This window comes from Hemitrygon akajei, chromosome 9 (genome assembly GCF_048418815.1).
Source record: "Hemitrygon akajei chromosome 9, sHemAka1.3, whole genome shotgun sequence".
Lineage (NCBI taxonomy): Eukaryota > Metazoa > Chordata > Chondrichthyes > Myliobatiformes > Dasyatidae > Hemitrygon > Hemitrygon akajei.
Genome location: NC_133132.1, coordinates 87,533,725 through 87,548,667, shown reverse-complemented (window position 1 = coordinate 87,548,667; position 14,943 = coordinate 87,533,725). Strand labels below are relative to the sequence as shown.

Here is a 14,943-nt window from a genome sequence, read left to right as displayed (position 1 = left end):
AGAGTCAGTGGACACGGGGAGAGGGGAGTCAGTGGACACAGGGGTAGAGAGTCAGTGGATATGTGGAAAGGGGAGAGAGTCAGTGGACACGGGGAGAGGGGAGTCAGTGGACACGGGGAGAGGGAGAGGGGAGTCAGTGGACATGGGGAGAGGGGAGTCAGTGGACACAGGGGTAGAGAGTCAGTGGACATGGGGAGGGGGGAGAGAGTCAGTCGACACAGGGAGAGGGTTGAGGGGCAGTGGACACGGGGAGAGGGGAGAGGGGCAGTGGACACGGGGAGAGGGGAGTCAGTGGACATGGGGGTAGAGAGTCAGTGGACATGGGGAGAGGGGAGAGAGTCAGTGGACACGGGGAGATGAAGAGGAGAGTTAGTGGACAAGAAGTGATGGGAAGTCTCGGGGAGAGGGAGGAGGTAGGTGTTGATGGAGAGTGGGCACCAAGTCGCGGAGGGCTGAGGGAGACAGGAGAAGTGTCGCAGTCTAGAGGCGCCGAGTACTTACCTCCTGGAAGAGTTCGAGGCTGTAGGTGTTGTCATCGTCAGCGAAGAAGACCACGCCGGAGTTTTGCAGGGACAGATTCTTGCGGAGCCAGCGCAGCCCCTCATTCCGCTGCTCGGTGGCCCGCGGCATGCCGGCCCGCTTGTACCTGCGCTGGGTGGGGACATGCAGCTGGGTGTAAGAGTGTACCCCGGAGTTGGCGAGCAGGTCGGCGACCAGGCGGCTGCGAAAGGAAGCGTCCTCCACCAGCACCCAGTGGAAGTGCTCGAGCTGGCGGAAGGTGTTGGCCAGGCGCGTCAGCTCGGCTTTCTGCACCGGCCGGCTATAGGTGGGAGTGATGGCATAGATGGTGGGCAGCGAGGCGTTGCTGACTGCAGGTTGCCCGTGCTCTCGGCGGCGCCCCGAAGCTCGCAGCGACCGTCTTCCAGAGTCAATGTCCGCCACCAGCAGCAGCATCAGCACCCAGGGCAGGACGAGGCACAGGCGTCCGAGCAAAGGCGACTTCATGGCGTGGCAGGCGTCTGAGCGATGGCCAGTAGCTCGCACACCTCATCCCTTTCCCCCGACCGGCTCCCGCCGCGATCCTCAGCCTCCCGCCGCCGCGGGCAGGGCGGAGACCGGTGGGTGAGTGGGTGGACGTTCGGGCGAGCGGACAGACGGCGACGCTGATAGAAGCTGCTTGTGTTGTGTTGGACGGGAGTTAGAAGCTGCGAAGAAAGGGGAGGGAGTGATGGTGAGAGGATGAAGGAAAGGAAGTCGAGGAGGGGAGCGCTAGCGGAGCTAAAGGGAAAGAGAGGGAGGAGGCAGTGAAAGGAAGGAGAGTGCGGGAGGGGAAGGGGGGATCGGAGGAGAGAGGCGGGGGGAGGGAGAGCAGTGATCCTGTCATTCACCTCTCCTTCAATAGTTCCCATTCTTACCTTTTACTTATCAGAGCCAGCACCGGTAGCGCTTTGCTCATCTCCCTGGAGCAGTTATCTCCAATCTTGACACTCCTCTCTTCCCGCCTTGTTCCACCCCTCCTCTCTTTGTCTGCCGCCATCTGTCACTCACCTGCCATTGCCTTCCAACTCCATTGCCGCTCTCCTCCGCTACCTGTCACTCCCTGCAGTCATCTTACCTCACTCCTCAGTCCTTCCGTTGCCCCAGAACCCTGTCTGGCCTCACACAACAGGCTGGACGTACTCAGCAAGTCAAGCGGCATCGAAGTTTGTTTCCCTGCCTCCGCCACTAACTCCGACAGCTGATTCCACATACTAACTACTCTTCGTGTGAAAACGTAAGCATTATTTCCCCGTTCAATCTCCTATCTTTCACCTTCAACCTGTGTCTTCTAGTTTCAGATACCCTTACCCCTGGGCACAGGCTCTGGCTGTCTGCCCTATCTAACACTCCCATGATGTTCTATCATATCAGTCCTCAGCCTCCATTGCTCCAGGGAAAACAAACCCATTGTATGTGAAACACAAGAAATTCTTCAGGTGCTGGATAGAAGGTACAAGAGCCTCTGGACTCACACCACTAGCCCCTGGAACTGTTATTACTCTTCAACCATCATCCTGAGCCAAAGGGATAACTTCACACAGCTTCACTTGCCCCATCATCTGAAGCTTCCCTAACCTGTGGACCCACTTTCAAGGACTCTTCATCTCATGTTCTTTTGCTCTTTCCACACTGGTTGAACACCCAAGTTGGTGCAGCCTTTCATTGATTCTATTATGGTTATTATTTTGTTATGGATTTATTGAGTATGTTGGCAAGAAAATGAATGTCAGGGCTGTATACGGTAACATGTATGTATTTATATAATAGATTTACCTTGAACTTTGAAATCCAGAGCAACACACAAACTGCTGGAGAAACTCAGCAAGACAGGCAGCACCTGTGGAGGAGAATAGATGTCAACATTTCAGGTGGAGACCCTTCATTAGTGTGTCAAAATGCTCATTGTAACTGAAGCCCTGCAATACAAGCAACAGCTTTATCAAACTTTTCTGCATCCTCCCTTGTTTGATCACATCTTTCCTGTAGTGTGGTGACTGGAATGGTGCACAGTACACAATGTCACCAGCATTTTGTACAACTGTAAGATGACATCCTAATCCACACCTGATGAAGGCAAGCTGATTATCACTGACGTACTGTATGTCATGAAATCTGTTGTTTTGTGGCTGTCGTGCAGTGCAAAAAATAAAATTATTGTTAATTACAACAAGAGTATATAGTGGATTCCGGTTAATTGGGTCATTAGTTAATCAGGGCAGCTGCTTATTTGGGACAACTCAAAGAAGAAAGACCGATCAAAAAATAGCCAGGATTTCCTTCATTTATTTGGGACACTATGCTACTTAATTGGGACAGGAGACTGTTGCTGAACAGTGTGATGAGATCCTAAGGTTTATTCATTATGGATTGTGCCTTTAAAAAGAGAGAGAGTGTGTGTCACCGATTCAGAGAGAGCGAGCACTGAGCAGCTCGTGAATCTCCATGGTGATGGAAGGGCAGAGCTATATGATGGACAGCTGGTGTTCAGCATGTTTGGGATGTATACAAGGTCAGCTGGCTTTTCAGACGGACACACAGAAGACACAGAAATACAGAAGAAATAGACACTGGATGAGCTTTGAGTGCCCACGAAAGGGTGGGTTTTGCTCGCAATGTGGAAAAGGGGTGACCGGTGGAAGGCTATCGGTATGTTTAACCCTTGCCTGGGTTGATAGCTTTACCACGTGAAGACGGTACCCTTTAGTGTGGTCATAGTCGGTGACTTTAACAGGGTTAGGGTTCGGGTGACTTCGAAGGGCAGCGGAAAGATCAATGCCACCGACTTATCTGGAAAACAAATCACCTCTCTCTCTGTCCTCAATCTACTCAACTCAATATCACGAACTGAACGGACTTGTACCATTATTCCTACACCATCGTAAGACTGTATCATTTATCACCTGAGCTTGAAGAAGTTTGGGGTTTTATAGTTGGCTAACATGTTTGATTTATCTGGTTTTATATTACCATATTATGTAGATACTAATAAATAGAGTTTTGGTAATAGCAAAACTAGACTCCAGATGTGTTCCATTTCTGCTGGTTCTTTTAACCTGTTATGGGGTACGTAACAACCGTTTCTAAATAGCATCAGATATGTGTATTTGTGTGGCCATTAAATACCATACCATGCTTAGAGTGGTTCTCCTTCAGATCATCCCACTTTCTCCAGACTTAAGGGATAGCCATGGCCCCAGCTATGTCTGCCTCTTTGTTGGCTATGTAGAACAGTCCACATTCCAAGCCTTTCCTGGTAATACTCCCCAATTCTTCCTCCACTACCTTGATGACTGCATTGATGCTGCTTCATGTATTCATGCTCAGCTTGTCAGTTTTAACAACTTTGCCTCTAACTTCCACCTTGCCCTTAAAATTCACTCAGTCCATTTCAGACACCTCTTTCTTGATCTCTCTGTCTCCATCTCTAGAGACAAATTGTCAACTGACGTCTTATATAAGCCTACCGATTCCATAGGATTCCCACCCTACCTACTGTGAAAACGCTATTCCCTTTTCTTCTGCCTCATCTGTTTCTAGGACATCAAAGATGTCTTCCTTCTTCAAAGAATGGGGTTTCCTTTCCTCCAATATTGATGCTGTATCTCCTCCATTTCCTGAACATCTGTGCTCACCCCATCTTCCCACCACCTTAACTGTGAAAGAGTTCCTCTTGTCCTTACCTACCACCCCATTTCCAAAAGGATCCTACCACTAAACATTTCTTTACTTCTCACCAATTTCTGCAGGGATCTCTCCCTCCGCAATTCCCTTGTCCATGTGTCCCTCCCTAATAATCACCCACCCAGCATTTACCCCTGCAAGCGTCCTATGTGTTACACTTGCCCATTCACTTCCTCCCTCACCTCCATTCAGGGCCCCAAACCTTCCTTCCAGGTGAGGCAACATTTCACCTGTGAAACTGCAGGGGTTGTCTATCGTATCCGTGCTCCTGAAGCAACCTCGTCTACATTGGTGAGACCCACTGTAAACTGGGTGACCATTTCGTCAAGCACCTCTGCTCCATCTGCCAGAAGTAGAACTTCCCCATGGCCAAACATTTTAATTCTGATTCCCATTCCTATTCCAACATGTCAACCCATGCCCTCTTCTTGTGCCAAGATGAGGCAATCTTCAGAGTGGAGTTTCAGTTCCGTATATTCTGCCTGGGTAGCCTCCTACCTGATGGCATGAATATTGATTATACCTTCCAGTAAAAAAAACCCCTCTCCTCCCTTCTTCTATTCCCCACTCTGACATTTAACCTCTTCTCACCTGCCTATCTCCTCCCCTGGGTCCCTTCCTCTTTCTTTTTCTCCTATTCCCCACTCTGACATTTAACCTCTTCTCACCTGCCTATCTCCTCCCCTGGGTCCCTTCCTCTTTCTTTTTCTTCTATTCCCCACTCTGACATTTAACCTCTTCTCACCTGCCTATCTCCTCCCCTGGGTCCCTTCCTCTTTCTTTTTCTTCTATTCCCCACTCTGACATTTAACCTCTTCTCACCTGCCTATCTCCTCCCCTGGGTCCCTTCCTCTTTCTTTTTCTTCTATGGTCCACTCTGACATTTAACCTCTTCTCACCTGCCTATCACCTCCCCTGGGTCCCTTCCTCTTTCTTTTTCTTCTATTCCCCACTCTGACATTTAACCTCTTCTCACCTGCCTATCTCCTCCCCTGGGTCCCTTCCTCTTTCTTTTTCTTCTATTCCCCACTCTGCTGTCTTATCAAATTCCTTCTTCTCAATCCCATTACCTTTCCTACACACTTGACTTCACCTATCACCTTCTAGTTAGCCTCCTTCCCCTCCTCCCACCTATTTATTCTGGCATTTTCACCCTTCCATTTCAGTCCTAAAGAAGGATCTTGGCCCAAAACATTGACCTTTATTCATTTCCATAAATGCTGCCTGACCTACAGAGTTCCTCCAGCATTTTGTGTATGTTGCTTTGGATTTCCAGCATCTGCAAACCTTCTTGTGTTTATGATATTCTCATTGATAGTTGACAAGAAGTAAGACCATAAGGTCATAAAATATAGGAGCAGAAGTAGGCCATTCAGCCCATCGAGTCTGCACTGCCATTTAATTCTTCCAGTTACCTCCACTCCCCTGCTTTCACCCCATACCCTTTGATGCCCTGGCTAATCAAGAACCTATTTATCTTTGCCTTAAATACACCCAATGACTTGGCCTCCACAGCCGCTCATGGCAACAAAATCCACAGATTTACCACCTTGTGACTAAAGTAACTTCTCCGCATCTCAGTTCTAAAAGTACGTTGTTCAATCCCGAAGTTGTGCCCTCTTGTCCTAGAATTCCCTACCATGGAAAATAACTTTGCCATATCTAATCTGTACAGGCCTATTAACATTCAGAATGCTTCTATGAGATCTCCCCTCTTTCTCCTGAACTCCAGGGAATATAGCCCAAGAGCTTCCAGTCATTCCTCATACGGTAACCCTTTCATTCCTGGAATCATTCTTGTCAGTCTTCTCTGAAGTCTCTCCAATGTCAGTATATCCTTTCTAAAATAAAGAGCCCAATATGTTACAATACTCCAAATGTGGTCTCATGAGTGCCTTATAGAGCCTCAGCATCACTTCCCTGCTCTTATGTTCTATACCTCTAGAAGTGAATGCCAACATTGCACTTACCTGTTTCACAACTGACTCAACCTGGAGGTTAACCTTAAGGGTATCTTGCACAAGGACTCCCGAGCCCCTTTGCATCTCTGCATTTTGAATTCTCTCCTCATCTAAATAATAGTCTGCCCATTTATTTCTTCCACCAAAGTGCATGACCATACACTTTCCAATGTTATATTTCATTTGCCACTTCTTTGCCTATTCCCCTAAACTATCTAAGTCTCTCTGCAGGCTCTTTATTTCCTCAACACTACCCGCTCCTCCACCTATCTTTGTATCATCGGCAAATTTAGCCACAAATCCATTAGTACCGTAGTCCAAATCATTGACATATGTTGTAAAAAGCAGCGGTTCCAACACCTGCCCCTGTGGAACTCCACTGGTAACCTGCAGCCAGCCAGAATATAATCCCTTTATTCCCACTCTCTGTTTTCTGCCGACCAGCCAATGCTCCACCCATGCTAGTAACTTCCTTGTAATTCCATGGGCTCTTATCTTGCTAAGCCACCTCACATGCAAGTCCTTGTCAAAGGCCCTCTGAAAATCCAAGTACACCACGTCTACTGCATCTCCTTTGTCTACCCTACTTGTAATTTCCTCAAAGAATTGCAGTAGGTTTGTTAGGCAGGATTTTCCTTTCACAAAACCATGCTGACTTTAGCCTATCTTGTCATGTGCCTCCAGATACTCTGTAATCTCATCCCAAACAATCGATTCCAACATCTTCCCAACCACTGATGTCAGGCTAACAGATCTATAGTTTCTCTTCTGTTGCCTCCCTTCCCACCCCTCTTAAATAGCAGACTAACATTTGCAATTTTCCAGTCATCCAGTACAATGCCAGAATCTATCAATTCTTGAAAGATCATCGTTAATGCCTCCACAATCTCTCCAGCTACTTCCTTCAGAACCTGAGGGTGCATTCCATCAGGTCCAGGAGATTTATCCACCCTCAGACCATTAAGCATCCTGAGCACCTTCTCAGTCATAAGCAGAAAGACAATTCAGAACCGTTTTGCTCACAATGGTTTCAAGCATTCAGGCTTGGAGGGAAACAGCCAGAGTGAAAATGAAACGATTTAATTACTTCAACAAGTTAGGGACAATGAACAATTTGAAGGTAATTGACAATCATCTTGAATGTTACAATGAAAATAAATATTTTGAGGATGCAATCATCAATATCATTGTATGAAGGCAATCTACACTAGGTATCTGTGCTGATTTTGTTAATTTACAGTCAAATCAATAGAACACACCAGTGTACACTTGATGAATTCCTCAATCGATAACTATTAAGAAGTAATACACAGTTTATAGTACTATAGTAGTATTGATAAAGTTCTAATTTGTTCTGTATTTCATCTAAATACCTAAATTATTACTCAGTTAAATAGTAGTTTGTAATTTTTATACATAATTAACTATATTCATGAAACTTTAGCTAATTGGGGCAGCTGCTTTCTTTGGCCAAAATGTACTAGTCCCGATGTGTCCCAATTAACCAGAACCCACTGTGTATAAAATAAGTAGGAAATAGTTCAATAAGAGAACAAAATAGTGAGGCAGCGTTCACGGGTTCATGGACCGGTCAGGAATCTGATGGTGGTGAGGAAGAAGCTGTTCCTAAAATGTTGAGTGTGTGTCTTTAGGCTCATGAACCTCCTCATTGATGATAGAAATTATAAGAGAGCATGGAAGGTGAGGGTCCTTCAAGATGGGGAGTGTCCTAGTGTCCGTGTTGGAGCTAGCTGAGGTTACGACCCTTTGCAGCTTTTACTGATCCTGTGTGTTGCCACCTCCGTACCAGACAATGAAGCAACCTGTCAGAATGGTTCATAGTACTTGCCACAGGATGTCTTCACCACTCCTTTTATCTTTATTTTGAAAACATTACAATATATAAAGGCAATACAGCAAATTTCTGGACATTGCTGTCAAGCAGATATAGAGACAGTGTTCATTTGCTACAATTTCCTAAATCCAGCCGGTTAGCATTTGCCCAGATCCCATGTAAAAAGGGGTGATCAAAATGAAGGGAATAAAATTAATCATTGTGATTTCCTTCCTGCATTGCCTGCAGGTACACTGAAATCAATACAGTGCCTTACAATGTGACTGTTTATAAAGAAAACTTGATTCAGTATTTGTTATTGGAAAACTGGAAAAATGATAGTGTCACCAACAGTATCTCTGTAGGCTTATTAACCACATGGGAGGTGACTCTGTTGACTACTCTGCAGGTAAGCTGACTGCTGATGTAGGTAGATCTGGCTGCTGTCAGGCAATAAAAATGTTCTTACATTTTGTTTGTTGTAATTTAAAAAACATTTATATTTTTGTAATAATTTGATCTTCATTTTCTCCTTCTGTCCCTGGAGCAGGATTGTTCCAGAAATGGAATACTGAAGTTATGAGGTTATACTTGAGTTAAGTAAGGTGCTGGTGAGACCACATCTGAAGTCTGTATACAACATTGACCTCCTTTAAGGAATTTCATTGGATTATGCCTGGAACACATGGGTTAACTTGCAAGCAAAAGATAAACTACTGGTGTAATTCAACAGTCAGGCAGCATCTAAGGAGGGAAATGGACAGTCAATATTTCAGCTTGAGAGTCTTCATCTGGACTGAAAGCATAGAGGGAAGATAACCATTTAAAATAAGTGAAGGGATGAGATAGGACAGGAGTTGGCAGGCAATAGGAGGACCTGTGTCAGCTCAACAGCTGATCCGGCACTAAGTGAGGACGTGGTCCAGCCTGTCATGCCTCACCACTTAAGAGAGAGATTTGGATTGACTAAGCCTCAGTAAGTAAATGCATCAATGATATCCAGCCCACATGCACTGCTAAAGCTTGTTGCAATGTCCACTATGTGGTTGTTAATTGCGGTAACGCAACCGCCCAGAAAGTGAAACCAAAGTGTAGGTGTTTTAGATCAAATTATAAACACGGTTACAGATAAAGTGCGTAAATTAGATTTTTAGATTTAAATGTAATGAGTCATTATAAACCTGTTTGTATTGCATTTATGTTCTTCAAGCTTCTATAACAGTTAATAGAAAATTCTGTACATGAAGTTGTATTGGCTCTTGAAACTGCTCAAGATACAGATGGGAGGATCTCAGACTGTGCCGATGGATGCACAGTGCAGCAATCAAGTGTTACCTGTATTGATTAAATGGAACAAGAAGGAATGCTGTGCTGGCCGCCCACACAGGTTACTAAACATGTTTATGAGACACACTTGTTTTATCTATTGTAACTGGAACTCCAACAACAATTCAGTTATTATCTCACAATTCTGCAGCCTAAGAGGAATTCGAGAGATTGCAATTTTAAATCAAGTTAATTGTCCTTGCCACCCACTATATTAGCAAACTATACGGTAAATAGATATGTTGTTTAAATGGCAAATATATATTTGGTCTTATACACTACAATAGAGGGAGGTGAGAAAAGTTGGACAATCACTCTCAGAAGAGAAGGCTGGGGAGGTTGATTATGGATTCAAAGCAATGATAGTAATAAGTGAGGAGTGTAGGCACTGGTGAAAGAAGATTTGGAGGTGGAAGGATGCCAAGACAAAATATATTTGATTGTGTAATGACACAGACTCAACTGGTCCATACTGACCAAGCTTCCCATCTAAGCTAATCTCATAACTGATGTTTGGCCCATGCCCCTCTAAATCTTTCCTAAATTTACCAATTTCTAAATGCTGCTAATGCATCTGCCTCAACCACTTTCTCTGGCAGCTCATTCTGTATATATGCCACACTCTGAGTGAAAATGTTGCCCTCAGATTCCCTATAAATCCTTCCCCTCTCAAATCAGACCTACACTCTTTAGTTCCTGATTCCCCAAGTCTAAGGAAAAGATGGCACATTGACTATTCATGAGTTTAAACAGTTTTATAAAATCACCCCTCATTCTCCTACTGCCCAAGTCCTGGCCTGCCCAAACTCTCTCCATAACTCAGTCCCTCAAGTCCTAGCAATATTCTAGTAAATCTCCTCTGCACTTTTTCTAGATTATTAACATCTTTCCTATTGCAGTGTATCCAAACCAGAATCAGATTTAATATCACTAGCATATGTTGTGAAATTTGTTAACTGTGTTAACTGTGCAGTAGCAGTACCATGCAAAACACAACAGAGAGAAAAAACTTTATCTATGTGTGTGTGTATGTATATTATATATATAGTACCTATAAAAAGTGTCAATGTGAAAACAGATCTCTACAAAGTGATCTAAATTAATTACAAATATAAAACAGAATAATTGATTGCATAAGTATTCATCTCCTTTAATATGACACACCAAATCATCACTGGTTTTTGAAGTCACATAATTAGTTAAATGGAGATCACCTGTGTGCAGTCAAGTTGATTCAATTGATTGCAGTAAAAACACACCTGTAGCTGGAAAGTCCAGTTGCTTTTGAGTCAGTATCCTGGCAAAAATGACACCATGAAGATAAAAGAACACTCCAAGTAACTCCTTGTAAAGGCTATTGAAGTCACTGAATATCCCTTGGAGTACAGTTAAGTCAATCATCAAGAAGTGGAAAGAATATGGTACAGCTGTTAATCTGCCTAGAATAGACCATCCTTTTAAAAACTATGTGATTATGCAAGAAGAGGACCAGTGAGAGAGGTTTTCACGAGACCCATGATAACTCTGGAGGAGTTTCAAGCTTCAGTGGCTGAGAAGGGAGAGACAGTGCATGCAACAATTGTTGCCCAGGTGCTTCACCAATCACAGCTTTATGGGAGAATGGCAAATTAAAAGTCACTGCTGGGAAAAAAAACTCTCATGAAATCTCAGCTCGAGTTTGCCAGAAGGCATGTGGGAGATTCTGAAGTCAGCTGGAAGAAGGTTCTATGGTCTGATGAAACTAGTTGAGCTTTTTGGCCATATGACAAATGCTCTGTTCAGTGTAAGCCTAACACTGCACATCATCAATATACACCATCCATACCGTGAAACGTGGCAGTGGCTGCATCAGGCTGTGGGGATGCTTCACTACGGCAGGCCCTGGAAGGCTTGTGAAGGTGGAGAGTAAAATGAATGCACTGAAATACAGGGAAATCCTGGAGGAAAACCCGATGCAGTCTGCAAGAGAACTGCAACTTGGGAGAAGATTTGCTTTCCATCAAGGCAATAACCCCAAGCATAAAGCCCACCGCTACATAGGAATGGTTTAAAAACAACCAAGTTAATGTCCTGGAGTGGCCAAGTCAGAATCCAGACCTCAATCCAATTGACAATTTGTGGCTAGATTGTGGCTGTTCACAATCGCCATATAATCTGAAAGAGCTTGAGCAGTTTTATAATGAAGAATTGGGAAACATTGCAGTGTCCGGATGTGCAAAGCTGAAAGGCCTATCCACACAGACTTGTGGTTGTAATTATTGGCCAAAGGTGCATCTATTAAACACTGACTTGAATGGGGTGAGTAATTATGCAATCAATTATTTTATGTTTAATAATTGTAATAAATTTAGACCAATTTGTAGCAATGTGTTTCACTTTGACGTGAAAGCATCTTTTCTGTTGATCAGTGTCAAAAAGCCAAATTAAAGCCACTGTGATTCAATATTATAAAACATGAAAACTTCTGGGGGGATGAATAGAGTATATTTTAAATTTTTTTTCAATGTCCATTCAGAAATCAGATGGAGCAGGGGAAGAAGCTGTTCCTGAATCACTGAGTGTGTGCCTTCAGGCTTCTGTACCTCTTTCCTGATGGTAACAATGAGAGGAGGGCATGCCTTGGGTGATGAGGGTCCTCAATGATAAATGCCACCTTTCTGAGGCATGTTCCTTGAAGATGTGCTGGATACTATGGAGACTAGTGCCCACAATGGAGCTGACTCTCTGTAGCTTGCATCGATCCAGTGCAGTAGCAACCACTGCACCACTCCCCACCCCCATACCAGATAGTGATGCAACCGGTTAGAATCCTCTCCATGGTACATTTGTAGAAATTTGAGTGTTTTTGGTGACAAGCCAAATCTCCTCAAACTCCTAATGAAATGTAGCTGCCGACTTGCTTTCTTTATAGATGCATTGATGCATTGGATGCAGGTTAGATCCTCAGATATTGACACCCAGGAACTTGAAATTGCTCACTCTCTCCACTTCTGATCCCTCTAAGAGGACTGGGGTGTCCTCATTATAGGCTTTCTGAAGTCCACATTCAAATACTCCAAATGTGGCCTCACTAATGTCTTCTACAATGGTAATTCTCAGTCGGGGATTCACTCAATCCTGAATAATTTCCCCACCCTGTCCAATTGTGACACCATTTTCAGGGAACCATGCTCACTCTGTTCTACAACCCTCCCCAGGTGCTGGTATTTTGTGGACTATGTGAGCATTGAATTCCACCCCACCCCCCACAACCTAAATTTTGCAAGTCCTTTGGTTTCACACAGACTAACTGTAGGAAACTGTAGAAGACAGGAAGAACTTGTAATTGGTTTAAGAGTGACACTTTGTGTTTCTTTGATATAGTTTATCATCACTTTGTGATATGACTTTGTTAAAGAAACCTGTGCTATAATGGTTAATGTGTTTAAACAGCTTGATTCAAGCTTGTTTGCTGTTGTGATTTGTCATGTGACAAAGGGCTTGTCACATGACAGAGGTTGCTTGCTCTCAAAGAGAAGGGGATTTTTGCCATTGACAGAGAGTCTGTCCATGGACTGGAGTTGGAAGGGGTCCCTAGGATCAGACGAGAAGATTTGTTGATGATGCATCTGTGGAATTGCAGAAGGAATATGAGAACATTTGTTTTCTCATCAGAATTGTTTTATTTCAAACTTGGCTAAATGGTGTCAAGGACTATTGATGATTAGTACACTCCTAGGCCTGCGATACTCGCATACTGTACTGTAACCTATTTCTCTTTGTTGCTAATTGCTAATAATTGAACTTATGGATTAGCTCTGAACCTGATTGCAATAAATCAGCATTTTACAATACCAAGCTTGAAGTGCACTCTGCTTGCCTGCACTGAACAACCTCCTGTGCTGGTACATACTGTCATACACAGAGGCAGTTCTTCACTTGTCAGGATGAATTGATATTGGTTTATTATTGTTGCATGAACCAAAAGCCTGACTTGCATACTGCAGATACAGATTAAATCATTACAGAACATTCAGTTAGAATAATGTAAAACAATATCAATGTGGCATAGAGTGTAAAGCTGCAAAAAACATAGTGCAGATAAGAAACAATTGTGAGGCCAAGAATCCATCTCCTCATACAAGAGGTGACAGTGTCCTTGCTGTCTTTGAGCCTGGTATGTGCTCTCAGGCTCTTGTATCGTCTGCCCAATGGGAGAGGAGAGATGAGAGAATATTAGGGCTGGGTGATGTTTTGTAACTTCAAAACATTAAACCAATTCACAGGAAGACATGGGATGTCTGAAATGGAGTGTAACTTCATGTTTACTTTAGGTGAGGTGTGCATATATCAATAGTAATACCATGATGTATACAATTCACATTTTTACATATAACCTGCAATTAAACAAATAGGGAAACACTGTGTTTTACAGTACAGGCAACCTGGGTTCAATATCCACCTCTGCCTGTAAGGAGTTTTTATGTTCTGTTTTCTTTTCAAACATCCACGAAAATGAGTGCCCAAAAGAATGAATGACAGTTAAACATTAGAACCCCAAAGCCCTCCCCCCAGCTCCTCCCTCCCATGCACAAGCAGCCGCAAGTCAATGCTCCCCGCCCCCATCAGTTTTTTTTTTAAAAAAGCATCAGCGCCCTCCACCAAGCACTCAACAAGCAACGGTAAAGACACAGACCTGCAGTACCCCAAAAACTACTCGTTCAGCTGGTAATTTGACATACCACAATCCCCTCCCCCAATAAGGGGAAAGAGGTGTCCCTGTTTCACAGAGGGAAGACATGACAAACAACTCATTGATTTATGTTAGAAGTCTGTTGTGCCAGTTTTCCTGAGCTCGGTGCCCAGAGACTCAGCACCAGAAGGGCACAGCTCTCTGGGTACACAACCCCCGGCAGTTAACTGGCTGCTCCCAATGTTCCATGTTCTCTCGCGATGCTTCAGTCAGGGGCACCGGCCTAGAATCAACACGTCTCCAGAGCCACAAAAATCCAGAACTCTGAAGGCATGCTGGTCTTCCAGACTGTGTCCTTGGGATATCAAAAAGTGGCCGGTCGTGAGGCCCTGAGAACGGGTCCCATTCCCACAAAGAACTGAAGTCAGTGCAACTCCAGTTCAGGGTCTTCAAATAAACATTGTAAAGGGGTGGGGGGAGATATCAAAGATAGAAATAGAGCTGTTTCCAAAGATGCAAGCAAAGGAGTTGCCATTTAGTGCTATCTTGACTTCGTTCAATCAAGAATGCTTAATCAACAACTTAATAACAATAACTCAAATGTTAAATACATAACATTCCTTCCTGCTTAGCTATAAACTCCAACTCAATAGAGAATGTATCTCAATTATATACACAATTTACTATATAATACAACTACTGCATAAACTGCCATGATTGAATGGTGGAGCAGACTCGATGGGCCAAATGGCCTAATTCTGCTCCTTTGTCTTATGGTCTTGTATACAGACATCCATAGCATAGTAAATTTTAAATTGTCCCATTTGGGCCTAAAGATTTAATCACCGTGGAGGATTTCTTACTCTTTGGCAAAATGTCTTTCCTGACAAAGGGGATCACCCTGCTTAGGTGGTGAGACTTGTGGCTGT

The 14,943-nt window shown here is 43.9% G+C and overlaps 1 protein-coding gene across 3 annotated transcripts in view; it reads right to left on the bottom strand.

Annotated features, from left to right (window-relative positions):
* b3gat2 (beta-1,3-glucuronyltransferase 2 (glucuronosyltransferase S)) overlaps positions 1-1,634 on the bottom strand; it is a 62,986-nt gene extending 61,352 nt beyond the window's left edge. The window contains exons 1-2 of one of the 3 annotated variants that reach the window (XM_073056492.1): positions 1,616-1,634; positions 502-1,205 (exon numbers count right to left, since the gene is read on the bottom strand). In XM_073056492.1, the coding sequence (XP_072912593.1) occupies positions 502-1,005 (504 nt within the window). In that variant the 5' untranslated portion in view covers positions 1,006-1,205; positions 1,616-1,634. Of the gene's footprint in view, positions 1-501; positions 1,294-1,415; positions 1,503-1,615 lie in introns of those variants that run through there. The other 2 variants (XM_073056490.1, XM_073056491.1) reach the window with 2 other exon arrangements.
* Between the last annotated feature and the right edge of the window lie 13,309 nt (positions 1,635-14,943).